Here is a 22,175-nt window from a genome sequence, read left to right on the forward strand (position 1 = left end):
CCACTAAAACACTAAAATTAAATTGGAGAAAAACTCAGAGCAATGAGAAAAGATCGTGGTACTCTTAACCCTATCCAAATGCTCCCTCCTCTCTCATCCCCAAAATCATGTTCCTAGACCCTCCCTCCGTTGAACCCTAGCGCAGGCGAGGGGTCGGCTGCAGCTAGCGGCGGCACTAGGAGAGCGGGGCCTTGCGTGCGGGAGCGGGAGAGCATAGGCTAGCCCGGCGCAGGCGCGAGGCGACCCCGCGCAGGAGCGCGCAGGCCGGCCCGGCGCGGGCGTGCTCGGGGACTCGGTGCCCGGATCCCTGCGCGGCGCAGGCGCGCTCGGCTTGCCTGGCATGGGAGCGCGGCCGCTGACCGCTCAGCAGCAGCACCAACAGGATTGGTAAAAACATATCAGGAACAATCATCCCATCTATTACCAATGCTCAAGGATCATGAGGTACTAATATGTGGGGCTAGGACAGCAGAAGTAACTGTGAACAAGTTTAGACATGCTGTCAACTTGGAGAAAAAACATGTACTTGTAGAGCTCGGCAAGTAACCGGAAAGCCCTGCATCCATGCATTAGCTTTCATTGCAAAGCTTAGTAGGAAGGTACAAATGGATGAGTTTGTCCATGAATACTTTTTTGTTGATATGTTTAGAAAGACATATGCATGTACTTTCAATTCAATGACATCTAAAGACAGCTTGTAACACCCCAAAGTCCACAAACACCCCGGAGTGCTACTAAACTACACAAGCAACAACTAAAAGGAGATGAAAAAATGGCAACATCTCCTTTGAAACTAGAGCTATCGCGGAAGCAAACACAAATAGATCAATATAAGGAACAAGCTAAAAGAATGGAACCGGCAGCGATCACAACTTTAAGCTGTTCTTAACCAAGCTGATTATTACACTAACTAGTTGCTATAAATGGATTTCTAAAAGATGAAGTGTAGACGTGCTGCTACTCTCCCTTCCCACAAGACTAAGCATCAAACGCCTGAAAAGAGTGAATATACAAGGGGTGAGATGAAACATCTCCACAAGTGGACTGTTTCGACAAGCTATTTTAAAAAAAACAGGTTTACTTAGCAATGATTTGCATTCAACATATAAAATCAAGACAATAAACTTCAATTCAACTTCAATAATATGGATGCATATTGAATGCCATGCACTTCCTTCTGTCCGCATACCCAACAAGGTATGGAGCTGCATCCGAAGATGCTGTACCGGTACAAGTCGGACCATAAGATCACGACATACTTCAATGCAAATGCATAATGCGATGCTTATGTAATGCTGCAACATTAATATACTTTCAACTTCGAATATGTGGATTTCCACATAAAACTTACTCAATTATAAGTCTTCATGGTTCACTTCTCAAGATAGATGAATTATAAATACGATTGAGAATATGTATAGAATTATATGAACTTCAAATATTAACTTTGGATGATAAAAATAGCAAGGCAAAACGTAGCCAACCACAGCTACAAATCCACTTGCCTTAACCGACGAAGCAAGCAAGAGGGACTCAAGTCCGATCCGGAGCACTACCACCTGTACACGCTGGTCACCAGGGGATTGGGGGTCTCCAACAGCTAGCGCTCAGATCAGCAGGAGAAAAGTGAGAGGCAGCGTAGGGGAAGGGAGGACTCCTTGACGGCGCCCAAGAGGAAGCAAACGGGAAGGGAAAAAAGTCTGGGGAGGAGCCACGATGGCTGGCTAGGGTTGTTTTGTTTTCTGTTTCCCCTTTTCTCCTCCACGTCCTGGGCTTTAGGTGGGCCTTTCTTTTTTTTCCTCAAGGCACAAAAGGCCCAATTAGTAATAGGTTATTACATTCTACCCCCCTTAAAAGAATTCGTCCCCGAATTCTAACGTTGCTACGACCATCTACTCAAAACATTAGAAACGGTAAAACTGCATGAACTAACCCATTTCGAAAAGTTCGGGATACTTCTTGCGCATATGCTCTTCAAGCTCCCAAGTGGCTTCACGCTTGGATTGATTAGTCCAAAGAATTCTCACATACTTGATTGTTCTTCTTCTCATGACATGCTCTGAGGATTCTAGGATGTGCATCGGGTGGCACTCCACCGTCAAGTCTTGCTCCACAGTGATTGGCTCCAGCTCAATCTTCTGATCTGGGTCCCGCAAAAATTTTCTCAACATAGAGACATGGAAGACATTATGCACCCCTTTCATAGACTCCGGCAACTGCAAGCGATACGCCAAACTGCCCACTCGAGCTATGATATCGAAAGGTCCAATATACCTCGGACTAAGCTTTCCAGTGGTGCCAAATCGCACAATGCCTTTAGTAGGTGATACTTTGAGAAGAACTTGATCACCCACTGCAAACTCAAGGTCTCGCCTCCTCACATCGGCATAGCTCTTTTGGCGACTCCGAGCAGCCAACAAATTCTGACGAATCTCATGTACCTTCTCAGCAGTTTGTTGGATCCAGTCCGGACCAACCAAGGATCTCTCACCCAAAGTCTCCCAACACAATGGAGAGACACACCGTCTGCCATACAAAGCCTCATATGGTGCCATGTTGATACTAGCCTGATAGCTATTATTATAAGCGAACTCAGCCAATGCGAGATGATCCTCCCAATTGCCCTTCCACGACAGGACGCATGCACGTAACATATCCTCAAGAGTTTGAATAGTCCGCTCTGACTGACCATCAGTCTGAGGGTGGAAAGCAACACTAAGAGAAAGCTTGGTGCCCAAAGCAGTATGAAGACTTTCCTAGAACTTGGACACAAATTTAGAATCACGATCTGAGACAATTGACTTAGGCACACCATGAAGTCGTATCACTTCTTTCATGTATAATGGGACTAACTCTTGAGCTGAGTTTGTGGTCTTCATTGGGATAAAGTGTGCCGACTTAGTGAGTCGATCCACAACAACCCATATAGCATCCTTACCCCTAGGAGAGCGAGGTAAACCGACAACAAAATCCATCGTGATATGCTCCTACTTCCATTCTGGAATCTCTAATGGCTTCACCATTAGAGATTCTTATGCTTAGCCTTCACTCGCTGGCAAACATCACAAGCTGCTACATACTTAGCCACATCAACCTTCATTCTTTTCCACCAAAAATTCTGCTTCAAGTTTCTATACATCTTGGTCTCACCAGGATGAACGGTGTATGGAGTCTTATGAGCCTCTCGTAGTATATCCATCTTCACATCCGATTTCTGAGGAACACAAAGGCGTCCTCTGAAACGAACCACATCGTTCTCATCAATAGTAAACTCTCGAGGTTTACCATCTCCAATCCTCTTACGAGCCTCTTGAATTAAGCGATCATGTTTTTGTGCCTCACGCACCCTCTCTATAATGGAAGACTGAATGCACATCTGAGTCTCCTCTCTAGCGGTGCCTGCAAAACACAACGAGATGCCCATACGATCCAGATCCGTGATTAAAGGCATTGCCACCTTAGGAACACCAGTCCTACTAAGAGCGTCTGCCACCACATTCGCCTTTCCTGGGTGATACTGAATAGTAAGATCATAGTCTTTTATCCACTCAAGCCACCTTCGTTGCCTCATATTCAACTCCTTTTGGGTAAAGATATACTTGAGACTCTTATGATCCGTGTAAATGTCACAAGACTCACCATAAAGATAATGTCTCCATAGCTTCAAGGCAAACACTACGGCAGCCAACTCTAGATCATGGGTAGGATAGTTTCTCTCATGCTTCTTCAGTTGCCTAGAACCATAAGCAATCACTTTGCCATCCTGCATTAGCACACATCCAAGACCGATACGCGAAGCATCTGTATACACAGTGAAACGCTTACCACTCTCACGCAAGGCTAATACAGGAGCATTCACTAGCTTATTCTTCAGTGTCTGGAAACTACCTTCACAATCATTGGTCCAGACAAAAGGAACACCCTTCTCTGTAAGTCTGGTCATCGGCTTTGCTATGCTGGAGAAAACTTGCACAAAACGCCGATAGTAGCCAGCTAGACCCAAGAAACTACGAATCTCAGTCACACTAGTAGGTCTCTTCCAATCAACAACTGAGGCAACATTCTTGGGATCAACTGAAATTCCATTTTCATTAATCACATGACCAAGGAAAGCTACTTCAGAGAGCCAGAAAGCACACTTCTTCAATTTGCCATAGAATTTATACTTCCTTAGAGCTTCCAGAACAACAGTAAGGTGTCGCTCATGTTCTTCCTTGGATTTGGAGTAGATCAAGATGTCGTCAAGGAAAACAACTACAAAGTCATCCAGATACTCATGGAGCATCTTGTGCATGGCTTCCATAAAAGCAGCAGGGGCGTTTGTTAGTCCAAAAGACATAACGACATATTCAAAATGCCCATACCTGGTACTAAAAGCCGTTTTCTCAATATCTTCTTCCTGTATTCTCAGCTGGTGGTAACCAGAGTTCAAATCTATCTTAGAGAACACCTTGGCACCCTTCAATTGCTCAAAGAGCACATCAATACGAGGCAACGGATATTTATTCTTGATAGTAACCTGATTTAAGGCACGATAGTCCACACATAACCTCTTACTTCCATCTTTTTTCTCTGTAAATAACACCGGGAAAGCCCAAGGCGACTTGCTAGGTCTAATGAATCCCTTAGCAAGAAGATCATCCAATTGCCGCTTCAACTCCACTTGCTCCTTTGGAGCCATCCGGTACGGAGACTTATGGATCGGTTGAGTACCGGGAATCAACTTGATTTCGAATGCTGCATCTCGCTCTGGTGGAATACTAGGAAGCTCCGCAGGGAACACATCTGGATAACGGCACACTACTCGAATATCTTCCACTCTTAAGGTAGTCTCACTACCATCCACCATCGCAAAAAGAGTTCCAGATTTCCTAGACCAGCGATCCAGAAATAACTGGTGCAAGAAAGCAAGAGTCTCCTTTATAGCACTCCCAATAAAGATCACTTCACTACCCGATAGTGCTTGCAAGGTCACCGTCTTCCAGAAACAACATATAACAGCTCGATATTGAGAAAGCCAATCCATGCCCAGAATAACATCAAAAGAGTCAAGGAGAATCACCATAAGGTTTTCTACAAAGGTCTCTTCACCAAGAACGATGGAACAGCCAGGGCAGACTAAACAACTAGATATAGGACCTTTAGCAGAACTAACAACAACAGATTGACTAATCTTCTGAACCGAAAGACCCGCACGAGCTACAAAGTCCTCCGAGACAAACGAGAAACTAGCGCCAGAGTCGAAAAGAGCAAAAGCATCAAAAGAATCGACTGAAATAGTACCTGTCACCACATCTCCACGATCTCTAGCATCTGGAGGAGGTAAAGCATATAGTCCTGGAGCGCCAGCAGCAGAAGGAACACCTGGCGTCGAGCAAGCAGGAGTAGAAACCCAAGGACTCGGAGGTGCAGGTAAACAAGGAGCTCCAAGATGAGGCACCGATGGAGTAGTAGGTACTGGAGGGGCCATCCAGTACTGCGGGTACGGTGGCGCAGGCAAGTACTGCTGAGCAGGAGGCAAAGGAAACTGCTGCAGAGGTAGTGCATGTAACTGCTGAGTAGGTGGCACAGGTAGCTGTTGTTGTGAGGTCAACATGTTGGCAGTGCCACCTGCAGTGCCACCCGAAGTAGAAGAGGTCACTAGCTCCCAATTAACCTTCCCATTTGGATTTTTCCTGCACACCGCATCCTTATGATCATGACTGCAAATAGAACATCTGCCACTCCACTTGCAATCAGCACGTCGGTGTGCATCACCACAACGGAAGCACACCAACCCCATGCCAGGCTTAGGAACAGCTCGATACTTTTGACCACCTCCTGTTGAAGTACTAGATTCACCAGACTTGTTGCGATATGGGTGAGGACGCTGGGTTTTTCCTTTCTTCGCTGGTCCACCAGATTGTCCCTTCTTATCATCTTGACCTCGGGACTGATCGCCACCTGACGACTTAATTTCGCCAGTGTACAGATGCTGCATCTCCACGCCCAGAGCTTGCTCCACAGTAATGCGAAAATCTACCAAAGGCAAAGCTCCCAAAATGTGTCTGATCGAAGGTCTCAGACCCTGTCGAAACTGGGATGCTTTTTCTATATCATTGTTGGCCACATGTGGGACAAAGCGGACAATCTTGTTGAAGCCCACCTCATACTCTGCTACCGTCTTCTTGTCCTGACGATAAGTCTGCAGATCTATCTTCATCTTCTCAAGAAAAGTGGCTGGATAAAACCTTCTCTCAAACTGCCTGACAAACACCTGCCAGGTTAAGGAACCAGATGCAGCTGCGTGGGCAGTTTGCACACCCTTCCACCAAATCTGAGCTTCACCCTTCAGCAATTGTGTCGCATAGCGGACACGGTCTCCTTCAACCACTTCAAAGACATCCATCTTGTCCTCCACGTAGGTCAGCCAATCTGCAGCTTCTACTGGAGAACCACTACCCTCAAAAGAATCTAGTTTCAAACCAATCCACTGCACTAGAGACACGGCACTAACTGGAGGAGGCACCGCACCACCATCCCCCGGCGCACCACCACCACCAGCAGCATTAGCAGCAGCGCCACCACCAGCGGCGGTGCCACCAAGGGGAATAGCCTACCTCAAAGCTGCTAACTCTTGCTGCAATGCTTGCAACGCGGCATTCATTGCCGCTTGATTATCTTGAGCTCCATTGTTAGCAGGCGGACGACGACGCACTTCTAGGCAGCATAACTGCTGCCACCAATAAAACGAATAACAACTTCTTTTAGTCATAAGAGTAGGAACACACATTAACTAACCACATCAAATCAATAGCAAAAGACAAGTAGAACAAAATTTCCCCCAATCCTACAAGTGCAGAGTGTGTCACTTTTTAATTCACATCATTTTACCTAGAACCTATAACCTAGGCTCTGATAACCAACTGTAACACCCCGAAGTCCACAAACACCCCGGAGTGCTACTAAACTACACAAGCAACAACTAAAAGGAGATGAAAAAAATGGCAGCATCTCCTTTGAAACTAGAGCTATCGCGGAAGCAAACACAAATAGATCAATATAAGGAACAAGCTAAAAGAATGGAACCGGCAGCGATCACAACTTTAAGCTGTTCTTAACCAAATTGATTATTACACTAACTAGTTGCTATAAATGGATTTCTAAAAGATGAAGTGTAGACGTGCTGCTACTCTCCCTTCCCACAAGACTAAGCATCAAACGCCTGAAAAGAGTGAATATACAAGGGGTGAGATGAAACATCTCCACAAGTGGACTGTTTCGACAAGCTATTTTAAAAAAAATAGGTTTACTTAGCAATGATTTGCATTCAACATATAAAATCAAGACAATAAACTTCAATTCAACTTCAATAATATGGATGCATATTGAATGCCATGCACTTCCTTCTGTCCGCATACCCAACAAGGTATGGAGCTGCATCCGAAGATGCTGTACCGGTACAAGTCGGACCATAAGATCACGACATACTTCAATGCAAATGCATAATGCGATGTTTATGTAATGCTGCAACATTAATATACTTTCAACTTCGAATATGTGGATTTCCACATAAAACTTACTCAATTATAAGTCTTCATGGTTCACTTCTCAAGATAGATGAATTATAAATACGATTGAGAATATGTATAGAATTATATGAACTTCAAATATTAACTTTGGATGATAAAAATAGCAAGGCAAAACGTAGCCAACCACAGCTACAAATCCACTTGCCTTAACCGACGAAGCAAGCAAGAGGGACTCAAGTCCGATCCGGAGCACTACCACCTGTACACGCTGTTCACCAGGGGATTGGGGGTCTCCAACAGCTAGCGCTCAGATCAGCAGGAGAAAAGTGAGAGGCAGCGTAGGGGAAGGGAGGACTCCTTGGCGGCGCCCAAGAGGAAGCAAACGGGAAGGGAAAAAAGTCTGGGGAGGAGTCACGATGGCTGACTAGGGTTGTTTTGTTTTCTGTTTCCCCTTTTCTCCTCCACGTCCTGGGCTTTAGGTGGGCCTTTCTTTTTTTTCCTCAAGGCACAAAAGGCCCAATTAGTAATAGGTTATTACATAGCTGGTCACGTATTGATTTAGGCTACAAAATCAAGAAGCCTAAGTTGAGAAGAAAACCTGGAAAGTCAAGAGAATCTAGGATCAAGACATATGATGAGGGTGCCACAAGTAAGAAAAGGAAAACATGTTCAGAGTGCTATGAGCTAGACCATATAGCTAAGCATTGCCAGAAAAATTCCATTGCTAGTCAAAATAGAAAACTCTCATCTTCACAAAATGGATCAGAAGAGGGGAGTAGCGACCCAAGTGTACCACAAACATCAAAGTGAGTGGTGGATTAGCACAAATATTTTTTTCATATTAAGATCCCTTTATTCTTTGCTTTAATATCAACTTGGTCACTAACACAATTTTACTACCTTGAAGTGCAAGTGCTGCAAGAGAAAGAGGAAGAGGAGGGGGAAGGGTAGGAGCAAGAGCAAGTGGAACAGGAAGGGGAGGGAGGAGGAAGAGCAAGAGGAAGATGAGGAAGGACAGGGAGTTTGGAGGTATTGTTAGGCATTGATTTTCAAATATGACGTTTGCTATTTGACTTGTATAAGCTCTCTACTATTTTGCTTTAGTTGGATTTGCATGTGGGAATATAATCTGGACATAATGGTACTCCTATTTGGATATGATGGAATGCAAGTTATGTGCACTGAGAATTAAATGCACGTTATGTCATGTTGCTGCGAAAATTTTAAAAAATTTATCAAATTTCAGTTATGTGTGAAAGTTATAAAAATTTTGTTTGAATTTGCTTGGGAAAATTCTGTTTAGACTTGTCAAAATGTACCCCAGTTCTCCTATATAAAATAAAGGTAAAATCATCAAATTCACATAATAGTGGGGGCAAATTCATAAGGGCAAATTGGTCTTTTCAAAGCAATTTTAACACCGTTAACTGGTTTTCACGGAATAAGGGCAAACACTTCCTTCGTTTTCAAAAAGCAGGGCAAATTCACACAATCCAAAAAGTAGAGGCAAAATCACCATTTCACTTCGAAACAACGGCAAGAACACCAAAATCCAAAAAAAACATAGTCCATCATGTAATTTTGACCAAGTCTAAAATGTAACACTGGATGCACTGTCATGCAGACTAACATGATAAAGCGTAAAGTTTTTCTTTCATATGGGCCAAAATCAGGCCACGGTCAAAAACTATTAGCATACATATTATTGGGCGGAAAAAATCCTTTTTACATTTTTGAACTTTGGGATGAATTCGCGTTTCCTCTCTAGATAAACCATCCGTCTGAATTTCTCGGACTCGCGATACCAGACAAAACTGAAGAGTCTCTGATACAGCTTGGAAATTAGTTGGTCAAGTATACATAATTCAACAAGCATGAACTTTTTACTATTGCTCAATCATATAATGATTAGCCCACCGTAAAAATATCACTATAATTGGACCAGAGAAACTATAGCTATGAATTAATTAAAAATTATATCTCTAAAAGTACAACAATTTTTTTACTAAATTATATTCTATTATATATCACTGTATAGATCTACTCATATGGAGTCCAATAAGATTGGATTTTCTGTTTTTACTATAATTTTTCAAATATTCAGCTAAAATAAATATAAAAGGAAAAGAGAAAAACAAACCAACCGGGAAGTCACGTGTCCGGTTTTTTTGGTTTTGTGAGTCCGAAGCGTCCAGTTCGGATTCGGCTTAAAGTTTTGAGAGATAAATAGAACTGTTTCCTTATTGGAGCAGAAGCCCAACTAACTTGACGAGTGAAGCCCATCTAACTTAATGAATCAAGCCCAACTCCGAAAACAGTAGCGTGCTCTTCTGCCACGAGCACGAGCACGAGCACGGCCGTGGAGGCACCACGCGACGCGGCCACTGCCCACTGCCACCGCGCTGGGGGTTGCCAACGACCACACACCTGACATGTCGATCGTTCTTGCAACGCTTCGCCACATCCTTTCTGCCTCCGTCAGAGCGCAGCAGCCTAGGTGATAAGCCCACCGGGACCGAATGGCCGCCATGGGCATGGTCGTCAGAGCATGCGCGCCTCCTGCCGCCGTGGGCGCTGCCTCCGCCGCACCCTCCACCAGGGACGCTGCCCAGGTGAAGAGATCGCCCTCGAGGACCGCCCGCGTGCTCGTGCTCGGCGGCACCGGCCGCGTCGGAGGCTCCACGGCCACCGCGCTCTCCAAGCTCCGCCCCGACCTCAGCATCCTCGTCGGAGGCAGGAACCGGTGGGTACCTCGATGCCACCCACCCACCTTCTCAGCTCCAGTCCGTTGCCTCGTTATCCTCTTCTGCTCCGGTTGCGTAACCGCCACTTGCTGTTGCGCAGGGAAAAAGGTGAATCCTTCGCATCTAAACTGGGAGAGCGATCTGAGTTTGTCCAAGTTGACACCCGCAACGCAAGAATGTTGGAGGAAGCGCTACAGGGTTAGTAATGCTAATGCAGCACCCTACTTATTCTGCGAGTTGTTGTAGACTTTACCCACTGATGCTACAACTGCACAGTAGCAGTGACTGCTCTTCCAGAGCTCCTAACTTTTGCTAACTCCTTAATCCTTATACTTTAGCCCCTAAACCAATGTCTACTTTAGGCTTAACTACCTTGAAATTTCTCCCCACAGGTGTGGATTTAGTTGTCCATACTGCTGGGCCTTTCCAAAGGTCGGAGGAGTGCACCGTATTGCAGGCAGCGATATCTACAAAGGTAGAGCAGAGATGTGCCGTGCTTTTGAGGCTCAACTCAATTTCATATATTTTGTTACGTTTCCTGATTAGATTAAGCAATGTCTTACTTAATCACCTGAAAATGCTATTAGCACGAGTTAAAATATTTTACTGAACAGACAGCGTATATTGATGTTTGCGATGACACTGACTACTCCTGGCGAGCAAAAGGTTTCCATGAACAAGCGAAATCCGCTGGTGTCCCAGCTATTACTACTGCCGGCATATATCCTGGAGTGAGCAATGGTCTCCACGTTCCCTCAGTACAGTTCCTCAGATTTGCCTTTTGTTTGTCTCTTTCTGTTGTCCAGTATCTAATGTATGCTCTTCTAGTTTGGAATGCAGCACTCAAATATTTTTCATATCCAGAAGGGATAAATATCTTGTCTTTTCAGCGTTTATTAATATGCTGTATTGTTCTCTTCCGACAGTGATGGCTGCTGAACTTGTCAATGCTGCAAGAAGTGAAAATTATGGCGAACCTGAAAGACTAAGGTTAGAGTTCGTCATTGTCTACACAAAACCAAATGTCAAAATAGTCATTCAGCGTATTTAAAGGGTGGTTGTTGGATTAATGTTTTTGTGCTGCCATATAGTAATTAGATTGTTGCCAATAATATGTCCCCTCTCCTAATTGATACGTGAATAATTATGTTATCTTCAAAATACCTGCATAAGCATTGCATTGCACAAATCACTTTCAACCACAGTTCCATGATTTATGAAGCTAGCAGCAAGTAATTGTGCTGCCATATAGTAATTAGATTGTTGCCAATAATATGTCCCCTCTCCTAATTGATACGGTGAATAATTATGTTATCTTCAAAATACCTGCATAAGCATTGCATTGCACAAATCACTTTCAACCACAGTTCCGTGATTTATGAAGATAGCAGCAAGTAATTTGACGCATCCCTACCTATGGTGTATGTTGCTAAATCCCTTTTCTAGATTCTTTTACTATACTGCAGGTTCTGGTGGTGCGGGCCCAACAATACTGGCAACAAGTTTCCTGCTTCTTGGGGAGGATGTAATTGCATACAACAAGGGTACTTCAACTGCTTCCTTAGTGCACCTTTGGTGTTCCTCGGAGAAATCTTAAAGTCGTTCTTATTTCTATTACTAATCCAGGAGAAGAAATCAAACTGAAGCCCTACAGTGGAGCTCTGAACATTGATTTTGGAAAGGGGGTCAGAAAGAAAAATGTTTACTTATTGTAAGTACTTTTCGCCAACTTTTACCTTCCCATATCTTATAATTGACAAAACAGAGATCCAATATACTCCCTCCGTCCCAAAAAACAAGTCATCCTAGGAATTTTAGGACAAATTAACAAGAAGGTAAAATGACCATGATTGCCCCTATTTATTACCCATATTTGGCACTAATTGATTCTTGCATGCACATGCACTTTCTAAATAAGGTAAGATGACTTGTTTTTGGGACAAATTTTGAATTCTAGAATGACTCTTTTTTGCGATGGAGGGAGTAACCAAAAAAGAAGCAAATGGATTTGACACTACATTAATGCTTCCAGGAATTTGCCTGAAGTGAAGAGTGCCTTTAAGATTTTAGGTGTGCCAACTGTCAGTGCTCGATTTGGTACTGCTCCTTTTTTCTGGAATTGGGGAATGCAGGCTTTCGCAAACTTCTTACCTGTTGTATGTCTTTTTCTCAGATTATGCATCATGAAGTTAATTCATTTGAACCATTCTTCTAGTTATAGTCACTAGTAGTAACAAAATTAATAGAGGTTGCAAACAGCTATTAGCATCCACCTTTCGGCAATTACAGCATTTAACCAGTGATTCTTGTAAATGATTAAACTGACATGATCTGTAATTGACTAGAATCCAGAACGTATTCATAAACAATATTTCGGATTGAGTTGGAGTAATTTGACCTGAGTACCTGACTCCATCTTTCTTCTTTCCAGGAGTTCTTGAGGGATAAAAATAAGGTTCAAAAGTTAGTCAAGTCAGTTGATCCTTTGGTCCGAGCAATTGATGGCATTGCAGGAGAGCGTGTTTCCATGAGAGTAAGTTCTTTATGTGTGTGAAAAGTGGTACTTGACCGCTAATGGTCATTGCCTGATCCAGTTCATTTAACTTTTTTTTCTGCAGGTAGACTTGGACTGTTCAAATGGCCGGAATACCATTGGACTATTTACTCATAAGAAGCTATCTGTGTGAGTACAAAGCATGGCAATTGAGCATTTTTGACATCCAATACCTAATTGCTATCTACTTATCTAGTATTATAATCTTAACATTTTTGCCACCATCTATCTGATTACTTACAGATAGGAAGCTTCGCATTGGCTTTTTCCAAAGCACAACGCAATATGAACTGATGGTTTTCTTTGATTTACAACATCATCCTGTGCGAACCCTCTGTTCTAAAATTTTTTGCTTAAAACTGGGAAAATAGCTGGTTCAGATTAGTTTTTTTTTGTATTCTTTTAGCGTGTTAGAAGTTACCATGAGGAATACTGTCTCTACTGCATCTAAGCATGCTATATTGGAATTTTCAGATCAGTGGGATTTGCAACAGCTGCATTTTCTTTGGCGGTTCTTGAGGGCAACACCCAGCCAGGCGTTTGGTTTCCAGAAGAGGTTAGTAACGCTTCAATGGAAAAAGAAGAAAGGAAAAGAGGATTTACAGAGGAGCTTTTATTCCCTAAACTAAACCGTCTCAATTTGCCATAATACAGCCAGAGGGAATAGCAGTCGAAGCGAGGAAGCTGCTTCTTGAGCGTGCATCTCAAGGGACAAGCAACTTCGTGATGAACAAGTGATTTCTCTTTCGCCAACCTCAAAAACAGCACATAATGTTCCAACTCGTTTTGTTTGAGCTAAACATGTTCATCCACTTGTATTGGCAGGCCTTCCTGGATGGTAGAAACTGATCCGAAGGAAGTCGGGCTAGGAATTTATGTGTGAGAAGATTAAGTGTGCTTAAATTCTTGGATGCTTGACAGAGCTTGACTAAATCTTGGGAGTAAAGAGAAGTTGAATGTGACAGCCAGTAGCATGTTGAAGTCCCCCAGATTGAGCGCAATTTTGTTGTATGATTGGTTGGGCTATTTTATTTTATATTTGAAAGGGTTGTATATGAAACTGATGGTTATAAGGAGAAACTATTATGGGCGAGTAAAACATTTTTTTCACAAGTGATACACTTGAATGGTAGTGGAAGCATGGTAAATACAGCATCCTAGACCCAGAAACCATTCGACGTTCATCTCTCCACATTAGGATAGGTTATGCATCGCCTCGCTTATTTTTCAGCATCAGCTCTGTGCAAATAATTCAAAACCAGAGGGTATTTGGCGTTTGATGCCTATAAAGCTTATTGCATATAACTATTTGATTACCATATCACGTCAAATTGTTACAATTAACAGAAGTATTCTGCAATATTGCACCCTGCAAGCTGATGAAAAGGAATTGCAAAGGAATTAACTACTGAATTTGGGGCCGCACATGGCCTGATGACAAGTTGTGGTCATTTGTTCAAACCCCAATCCTTAGGTACATACCCATATATGTTTCCATGTGTTCTATTAAACCATCCATAAATAAGTAATTTTAGCAGGGTACACTACCAATTATCAAGGCCCTCACAGAATACAGACTAACGAGGTCAAGATGTCTTGGCTATCTGGAATCGTTTACATGCTCTGTTAGTGCTTGATCATTAGCTACTTTACATCTGAAGATATTGCTATGGCATGTCCAATGGACTGTTGTTTTGCAGTTCTTGTCCAACAATGCCCTACATTACCATTGATGTTGCCGGAAACACCCTGTCCAACAGGGTGTAGACACCTCCACCAAGTAGGAATGCACCACTGTCAAGAAAATGTTAGTTTAAGACGTATCCCTAGGAAGGAAAGAGTATTGGAAGAGCAATTGATAATGATCTTGACATAGGTCAGTAGTTTGCAAAGCGATTCACACGTGTGGTATCGAAACAAAGAAAAAGGTCTATATCTCATTTCGCATGCTATTTTTTAACCAAACTATATATCCAAAGTCCAAGAGTAAATTAAGTAAGCTAGTTTATGGAGTAGATTCAGAGTGGTTATGGAAGGACAGAGTGTGCAATCTGAAATTTAGAAAACTTGCCATTAAGACTTTAAATTGACTAGAAAGCACAAGATGCGAATGGATATTCAGCTCAAGATTGAATTGTTAACAGAAAACATTCAAATGTAAGTAAGAAGTAGGTACCTGATTGGGTTTATCCATGCCGAATATCTTCTGAATGACAGCAAACTCTACATATGGCAACTAACTTAATTATGAGGGGCATAAAAGAGAATAAACAAATTTGGTCTATTGGTCTAGTGCTGGTAACTAAGTCTTGAGAGCAATTCAAAGTGCAAATCCTGTTGGAATAGTTGGGGTTAACCACCCACCATGAAATCCTCAGGAAGAAATAGACAACATCCATACCTGCAATGCTCCAGCAAAAGAAGCTGCAATAAGAAGAGGCGCAACATAGCCCGTTGTGTATGTCAACAACAAGCTTCCTCCAATAATGGGGTCCTGACAGAAAAAGCTTGAAGTTGTGGTGACAGGATATCCTCATCATTCCGAGAGACATAAGCTAGGGGAAGCATATAATCCAAAATAAAGTACTGCATAGCAGAATGCGATTTACTAATTTTACTAATTAATCAGGAGCCTCAATGATAGAAGTTTGACAGTGTCTTCCACTGTGTTGAAGGTTTAACAACAGTAATGAACGTTTCACTACTGAGACAACTTATGTATCCAATAATACATACTCTTGAAGTGGCAACATATCCCAGAAGGGTAGCAAGAACAGGTGTGCTGCAAGGTGATGCTGCTAATGCAAATGTAAGACCAGCAAGATATGCTTGTACACCTGACATAGTATAAAATAAGTGACAAAAGAAAGATATTATTTTTGAGTAAAAAGAACATGATTTTACACAGATTAGTATTTTTTTCAATAGGAAATAAACGATGATGTCAGGAGGCATCACTTGAAGGGAGGTTAGCTGCAGCAGCTCGAGGGTCAAAATCGCTGAAAAATGAGGGAAGTTGCAACTCAACTACCTGTTAAATACAGAATAACATGAAAATAAAAAATTGAGGGGAAATTCACGTGCTAATATTACAACACAAAATAAAAAGCATAAATGTGATTTCATCAGAATGAACTACCACTACAATCAGTTTATCCGAACAAATTACCGATATAATGAGAAACCAAGAAACACAGGTATTAAATCTGCTCACAATGATTTAACTTAAGGAAAGGACACAGGAAGCAATTTTCTTTGAGATGCTCCCAAATTTTCATTTTGCAGTGATTTACCTCTAGAAGGTTCAGTCCCATGATGATGGCCAATCCAGAAGCAGCCACTGGGAGTCCTTGTCCAACCTGACCATAAGCCTTTCCAGCAAACGAAGCAGCAACACCAAGAATAGCTAAGGTTGTCGCCAGTCCTAATGAAAAAGCTATTGAATTTCCAATAACCTAACAGATAGGAAAAGCCATGTCACACACTCAAGTACCAGTAAATACATCAAAGGGAAGTATCCAGCTGGAAATATCAACCTTTAATCATTAAAGACACTAGGCTTAATAACTCAACTAAATGCTTTAGTGCAGTGAGTTTTTGGGAATATGTATCCTAACTTCTATGGCATACAGAACTACTTGTTCATTCATCTTAAATTACCTCAGCTCGGCCCTTTCCAGAGCCAAATGCACCTGAAAATTTATGAAGAAAGCACTATGTCAGTCATCATTGACGACTAATTCTGGGATGAAGCTAACAACCATATCAAGCTATAACCATATATTCACCTATATATCCTAGGGTCAATGGCAGAACGCTGAGTGTACAAGGAGACAAACTAGTTACAAGTCCAGCACTGAAAATGACTGCCAAGCTGGAGGGTAAAGGTAAAGGTAAAGGTGAGGCATAAAGAGATTAGAGCATTAGGCAGAGAAGTTGAAATTGAAAACACTGAGGAGATAGAATTGTCAACAAGAAGTTAACAGAAGTGGAAAAGAAGAACGGACCTAGAGAAACTAAGAGCAGTTAGCTGATCCTGAACAGCCTCATTAGCCTGCTGTCCAGCAGAAAACAGCAAACCCCCAAACCAATCTCCGATGCCAAGATCAGCCAAAAGAAGTTCTGATGATCCATACTGGTGAAAAGCAAGAAGTTTGCAGGGATTAATGCACAATAAATATATCACTGTAATGGAAGTTGAATCGAATGGATGCAAAAAGAAAGAACAAGTGACATAAATTGACTACATTACAAGTGAAACATGCTACATCGTATGCAATGGATGATAATAATACCGCTTGACAAATTAGCCATGCTGTAATCATAACTTGACAGTTGACACAAGTAATCTGGATCAAACAACTCCTGAATGAACATTAAACAGTGAAAATGGAACATATTTGAAGGCACGTGTGATTCTTCTAACCAGAGGATCCAATATCTCAGCAGCATTAGCGGCTCCAGCGGCAACCAAAGTCCCCACTGCAACCCACACATTGCCTTCATGTCAGTCACGGCCATTCCATCGAACAGACAGCAACCGAAGTAAGCATGCCGGGAAGTTGGGAGCAGGGAAGCTCGGACCTACCTGCCACGGACGTCAGCAGCATGGGGCACGGCCGAAGGAGCGAGCCCTTCGCTCCCGCCCCCGATTTGACTCCACGAACCGCTGTATTGTAAAACAAAAAACATAAAAAATTCGGAAGAGGTGGAACAATCAGATAATGGCGCCCGAGCTAGCGGCGAGAACAGACGTACCAGGGGAGGAGGAGGGGCCGGAAGCAGCTGCTGCAACCTGAACTGGGAGGCGAGGAGGCCGGGGTGAGCTGCTCGCGGTGACGGGGCGCGCGGCCATGGCGGGGAGCATGGTGGGCAGAGTGAAGAAGCAACGGCCAACGACACCGAGATTGGAATTGGAGGACCTACTGAAGCGGTGACTCGCCTAGATATTCCTGGCCCAGTTGATGCTAAGCCTTGACGGGCCTCTGGCCCAAAACCTACGCCGGAAGAAGGCAGCCCACGTTTCAGTCGGACTCGGCTTCCTCTTGCCGTCGCCGTCTCGGTCTCTTCTTCTTCCTCGTGCCTCGCGCACTCGCCGCGCAAGCTCTCTGCTTGCCTTTTCCCCTCCCGGCTGTGTCGATATACTTCCGGACACGCACCTTCGCCGGCGAAGGAGGGCCTCAATCTCGCGGCGCGACGGATTCATAGCCGCGTCGGGAACTAGTTCTTGAGGGGCTTCCGACTGCCTGCCATTGGGCTGCCTTGTCTTGGTGCAGCCGGGACTCGGGAGCTGCAGCGAATCGTTGAGTTGGGGGCTTGGTACTCCTCCTCTTCTTCCTCCCGATGGGGGGTTGGAATCGGTCGCGGTACGTGAGGAGGCAGCTCGACCGCTCCCGCCGCCCTTCGCACCCACCTCTCCCTCCGCCTGATTACGGTACGGACGGATGCCTATCCCTCTCAGTCACATGTTCTTCTGATTTGGGTTATACCATCACGTAATCTCTTGGGTTTGGATTGGTTTTCAACTTGTTCAACCTCGGCTTTTACTTCTTCATTCTTGTGGAACAGAGATTCGGTGACTTGGTCACTGATTGTAGAGCTTAAAATCAGAGTTGCTGATGCAGACTAACCTATTGCTTTAGGCTTTCTCATTTGTCTAAACTGTTCTTGCCATTGCTGTACAACGAAGTCAAAAAAAAATGCTAGCTTTACCTGAATATTGGAGATAGCCATTCCTGTTGGGGAAATTGGAAAAGGGAGGGTACTGGCGTACTGCAATTGCAGGCTGTGCTTTCTGGCCACTGTTTATTTAGCGTAATGTATGATGTATTCATGTGTCGGTGTGTCCGGTGTCCCAACAATAATATTTATCCGGTTTTCAAATTGGTAATGACTAATGAGGAAAGCTAACACAAAATATTTTGAAGATACATGGAAGTACAAATCATGCAGTGCACTGATTTTAAGTTTTTCAATCATTGCCCCTTCTAGTTGGCTGCAGTACACCCGTTCATTTAACCCTTTACATAGATCCAATGGCTGGAATTGTCCGGACTTATGGCTCACTTCGCGCACTATCTTTGATTACTTTGTCCTTTTGCGCACTTTGTCGAAACACCTCGTCACTAGTCCCTTCCTGATTAAGCAACTGAGGTCCATCCGTACGCCTGCCAATGGAAGTATTACCATTGTTCCATGCATGGTGCCTGTCTGATTTTAAGATTTTGAATGTTTCCCACTTAGGCTACAATACAACCATTTATTTCACCCTATATAGTTCCAACTGCTGGGATCTTTCGGATTCATGGCTCACTTCATGCCTTGCTCCATCTTCGATCACTTTCTCCTTTTTTGCGCACTTCGTCGAAATGCCTAGTCTCTAGTAGTCTGGTCCCTTCCTGTTTAAGCAACCAAGGTCTGTCCATACGTCTCCAATGAAAGTAATCCATTGGTCCCGCACATGGCGTCCATTTTTTTCTTAAGTAATATGGCCTCAAAGTTATGTTCTGCTGGAAGACGCATGTTCACTTTCTTCCTGCTTACTAATTGTTATCGTTAAATAAATAACACGTTGAATCCAACTGTATAGGAGATAGAGACCTACCTGTAGAATGAACGGTGCCATTTAAGGATCAAACCCCTAGATCAAGAATTATGAACGGTGCATATGACTGCCTAATGTTTCCGCCACGCCTTGATCTTCATTCATATGAATGAAGATGAAGTGGAAAACCATCCATACAATTTCTGATTTTATATCCTAGCTCGATTGGCTTGGACTATGAAAGAAGCACCTTCTAACTATAGGCTCTGAAGCTAGTAATCCTACAATGTTGGGTTATATGGATAAGCTAAGTTTTAGCCTTTAGGGATATGCTTTTGGTTTCAAGGTTAGGATTTTCCTTACCATTCTCAATGCTGACATGATTCGTCGGGATCAAATATAAAAAAAGTGAAAATTAATTTTTAAAAATGACAGGGAATACTCCCGCTCTCACCAGTGTACCAGTTTGCAAGCTGGCAAACAAGTTTCTCCATTAAGTTTCAGGAAGCCTTATTAATGTAGCCATGAACATAAGAAAAGGTGCCAAAATTTTGCCAGACGGCATAGGAAATTTAATGTTCCTTGTCCACTATGGTTTTGTCTATTTTTTTAGAGCAAGTAGGATAGGCGCCAGTTTTATGAGTTGAAACCAAAATAAAGTTACAGAACAACATCAGCACATAACACCAGAACTTCGACATAGTGGAAAACGCTCTTCTAACAGAACAAGCACGGGAAACAAAGTACCTGGGTGTCTTTCTTGGCATCATAGCTTTTGTCATATATTGATCTTCTTCCTTTGAACTGATTTCAACTTTCCAGTTTCAGTGTTGCAAACTTCTCATTGCCGTGAATTTATTACATCATGGTTGGGTTTCATTAACTAGAGTAATTGTCCATTATTTCATAATTTATTGTGTTTTTCTATTTATCAATATTTTAGAACAAAAGGGCCAGCAACATTTCACCAGCACTACTGGTTCAAAAGTCAGCTTAACTTGGAAAGAACATCCCCTCCCAGCAATTTGTAAAGCTAGAGTGCCAATAAAACTAGAATGATAGAACACCAACCTTTTAATTCTCAGATTGCGGTATTACGTTGCCCCTTAACAAATACAGGAGATAACTTGGAGACTTATCTATCTAGAAGGTGTCATGAATGAGCACAGAATAGCCTCTAAATTTATCTTCCTTTATTTGTCTCCTCTGCGGTTGTAAACATGGATGATTGTGATTGGAACAAGTTTTTATCTCTGGGCCTCTGGGGTACTCAGTTTCTAACCTTATCAATAATTTGAAACAAAAAGTATTTCCTCTTCCAGGTTACTGAACTCACTCTAAAATTTCAATCTGGTATCTTCCAAATTTACACAGCAGAGTACTGATCTATCTAGCTGTAAAATAATTTTATTTTTGTCAGTTTGCTGAATGCAGTAGGTTTGCAAATCCTGTATCATCCTTCATTACCACGACGGTTCCATAACATTCTAACATTTATTTTCATATATGCAGGACACGAGCACTGCTCAGTCCCATTATGGGAAAGGGAATTCTGCAGTTATGTTGGCAACATTTCCTGGCATAGGTTCTGCGAAAACAAGCAATATGTTTCAGTATATAATAACCTTGAGCAGTGGGATGATTCAGGAGCCTTTGAGAATTTTCAGAATTCAAAGGCAAGGTTCTGGGCTAATTATCATGGCCAACCTTCTGATATTCCTTTGCCAGACCCTGATATGTACATTGATAAGGTCGACCATCACTGCAAAGTTGACCCTGAGTTGGTAGCGGACCTGGATAAGGTACGGCTACCATTTGACTCGGATTATAGTTCAGCCCCGGCTACTGGATCGGGCAAGGCTGGTTCAGATAACAAGTGTACTCAGAACAGGTCTGGAAACTGGGACATCTATATAGAAAAGCCAGCTGAAGTGAATAAATGGGACTGGGATGCCAATGCGATTTGGGGAGGGAAGGATGAATCTTCCAGTAAATGGGGTAATAGCAACTCCGGTTGGGGTGCTTCTCTGGAGGAGCCTAGTTGGCGTGGCTGGAGCAACAACCAGTACGCATCAAACAACAGGAATAATAACTTCTATGATGCATCCAACAGTAATAGATACCGGGAGGGGGATCCAAGTCACACATCTGGAAGGAAACGGAACCGCGGCGGGTACTTCCAGCAGAGGAACAATAAACAGAGGGGCCAGCATGAGGGGCAGCACCAAGGAAGCAGCTGGCAGGATCATAGAGGAAGAAACAGAGAATGGCGTCCATTGCAGACCTAGGAGACTAGGACCTGCCGAAATTGTCAGGGCATAGAGGGTGGCTCTTGTTCCAGTGGCGAAATCGCCTGAGTGCTTTGCTAAGAGATGAGTAGTTTGTAGCTTTTGTTTTGTGCCGTCAGTGCCTCAGTGGTGGCCTGGCCGGTGGGCTGCGGGCAAATTGGTAGATGTAAATAAGATGTTTCAGTTGTGCTGCCGCTCTTCAGGAGCTGTGGTCTTGGTTTTCCTTTTTATCGCAGTGAGAGCATGCCATTTCAGGCCAAATGTAGTTCACCTGCTTATGCTTGTCCATTAGCTCTGTTCATCTTTTCAAGTAGATTCTAACGTAACGTGCAGGTTCTCGAAGTTGAACTTGAACCTACGGTTCCATGCTCTTTCTGTTGTCGCACGACTCGCCCCGTTCAAGGCAGCAGGTTCAAATCCTGGTTTGGTTCCTCGCATTTGTTCCTTTGTTCAAGTGGGGTATCTAAGACCCTGTTCGTGTTCGTTTCCTAACTTCTAAACTTTAGATCCATCACATAAAAGAGAATCTTGCTA

General features: G+C 43.1%; 3 protein-coding genes across 4 annotated transcripts; 2 read left to right on the forward strand and 1 right to left on the reverse strand.

Moving 5' to 3' along the window:
- Window positions 1–9,935: 9,935 nt before the first annotated feature.
- Window positions 9,936–13,957, forward strand: LOC112902455. Its single transcript, XM_025971547.1, has 13 exons — window positions 9,936–10,254; window positions 10,356–10,453; window positions 10,648–10,730; window positions 10,870–10,996; window positions 11,182–11,245; window positions 11,702–11,799; window positions 11,882–11,966; window positions 12,288–12,411; window positions 12,687–12,788; window positions 12,874–12,938; window positions 13,284–13,365; window positions 13,464–13,543; window positions 13,635–13,957. Exons 1-13 carry the CDS (start codon window positions 10,031–10,033, stop codon window positions 13,690–13,692), a joined length of 1,290 nt encoding a protein of 429 aa, XP_025827332.1. The 5' UTR covers window positions 9,936–10,030; the 3' UTR covers window positions 13,693–13,957.
- Window positions 13,958–14,191: 234 nt separating this feature from the next.
- On the reverse strand, window positions 14,192–17,757 carry LOC112902456 (cytochrome c-type biogenesis ccda-like chloroplastic protein 1). 2 transcript variants are annotated; one of them, XM_025971549.1, is made up of 12 exons: window positions 17,568–17,750; window positions 17,398–17,478; window positions 17,236–17,291; window positions 16,817–16,944; window positions 16,598–16,683; window positions 16,470–16,501; window positions 16,103–16,264; window positions 15,768–15,840; window positions 15,546–15,646; window positions 15,211–15,303; window positions 14,986–15,032; window positions 14,192–14,603 (listed from the first exon to the last, which is right to left on the reverse strand). In XM_025971549.1, exons 1-12 carry the CDS (start codon window positions 17,674–17,676, stop codon window positions 14,528–14,530), a joined length of 1,044 nt encoding a protein of 347 aa, XP_025827334.1. In that variant the 5' UTR covers window positions 17,677–17,750; the 3' UTR covers window positions 14,192–14,527. The 2 variants fall into 2 exon arrangements, with proteins under 2 accessions (XP_025827334.1, XP_025827335.1); XM_025971550.1 differs by lacking the exons at window positions 15,546–15,646; window positions 15,768–15,840 and having other exon boundaries at window positions 17,568–17,757.
- Window positions 17,758–17,871: 114 nt separating this feature from the next.
- Window positions 17,872–21,961, forward strand: LOC112902457. Its single transcript, XM_025971551.1, has 2 exons — window positions 17,872–18,243; window positions 20,866–21,961. The coding sequence occupies exons 1-2, from the start codon at window positions 18,153–18,155 to the stop codon at window positions 21,639–21,641; spliced, it is 867 nt and encodes a 288-aa protein (XP_025827336.1). The 5' UTR covers window positions 17,872–18,152; the 3' UTR covers window positions 21,642–21,961.
- Window positions 21,962–22,175: the final 214 nt, after the last annotated feature.

This window comes from Panicum hallii, chromosome 8 (assembly GCF_002211085.1).
Source record: "Panicum hallii strain FIL2 chromosome 8, PHallii_v3.1, whole genome shotgun sequence".
Taxonomy (NCBI): domain Eukaryota; kingdom Viridiplantae; phylum Streptophyta; class Magnoliopsida; order Poales; family Poaceae; genus Panicum; species Panicum hallii.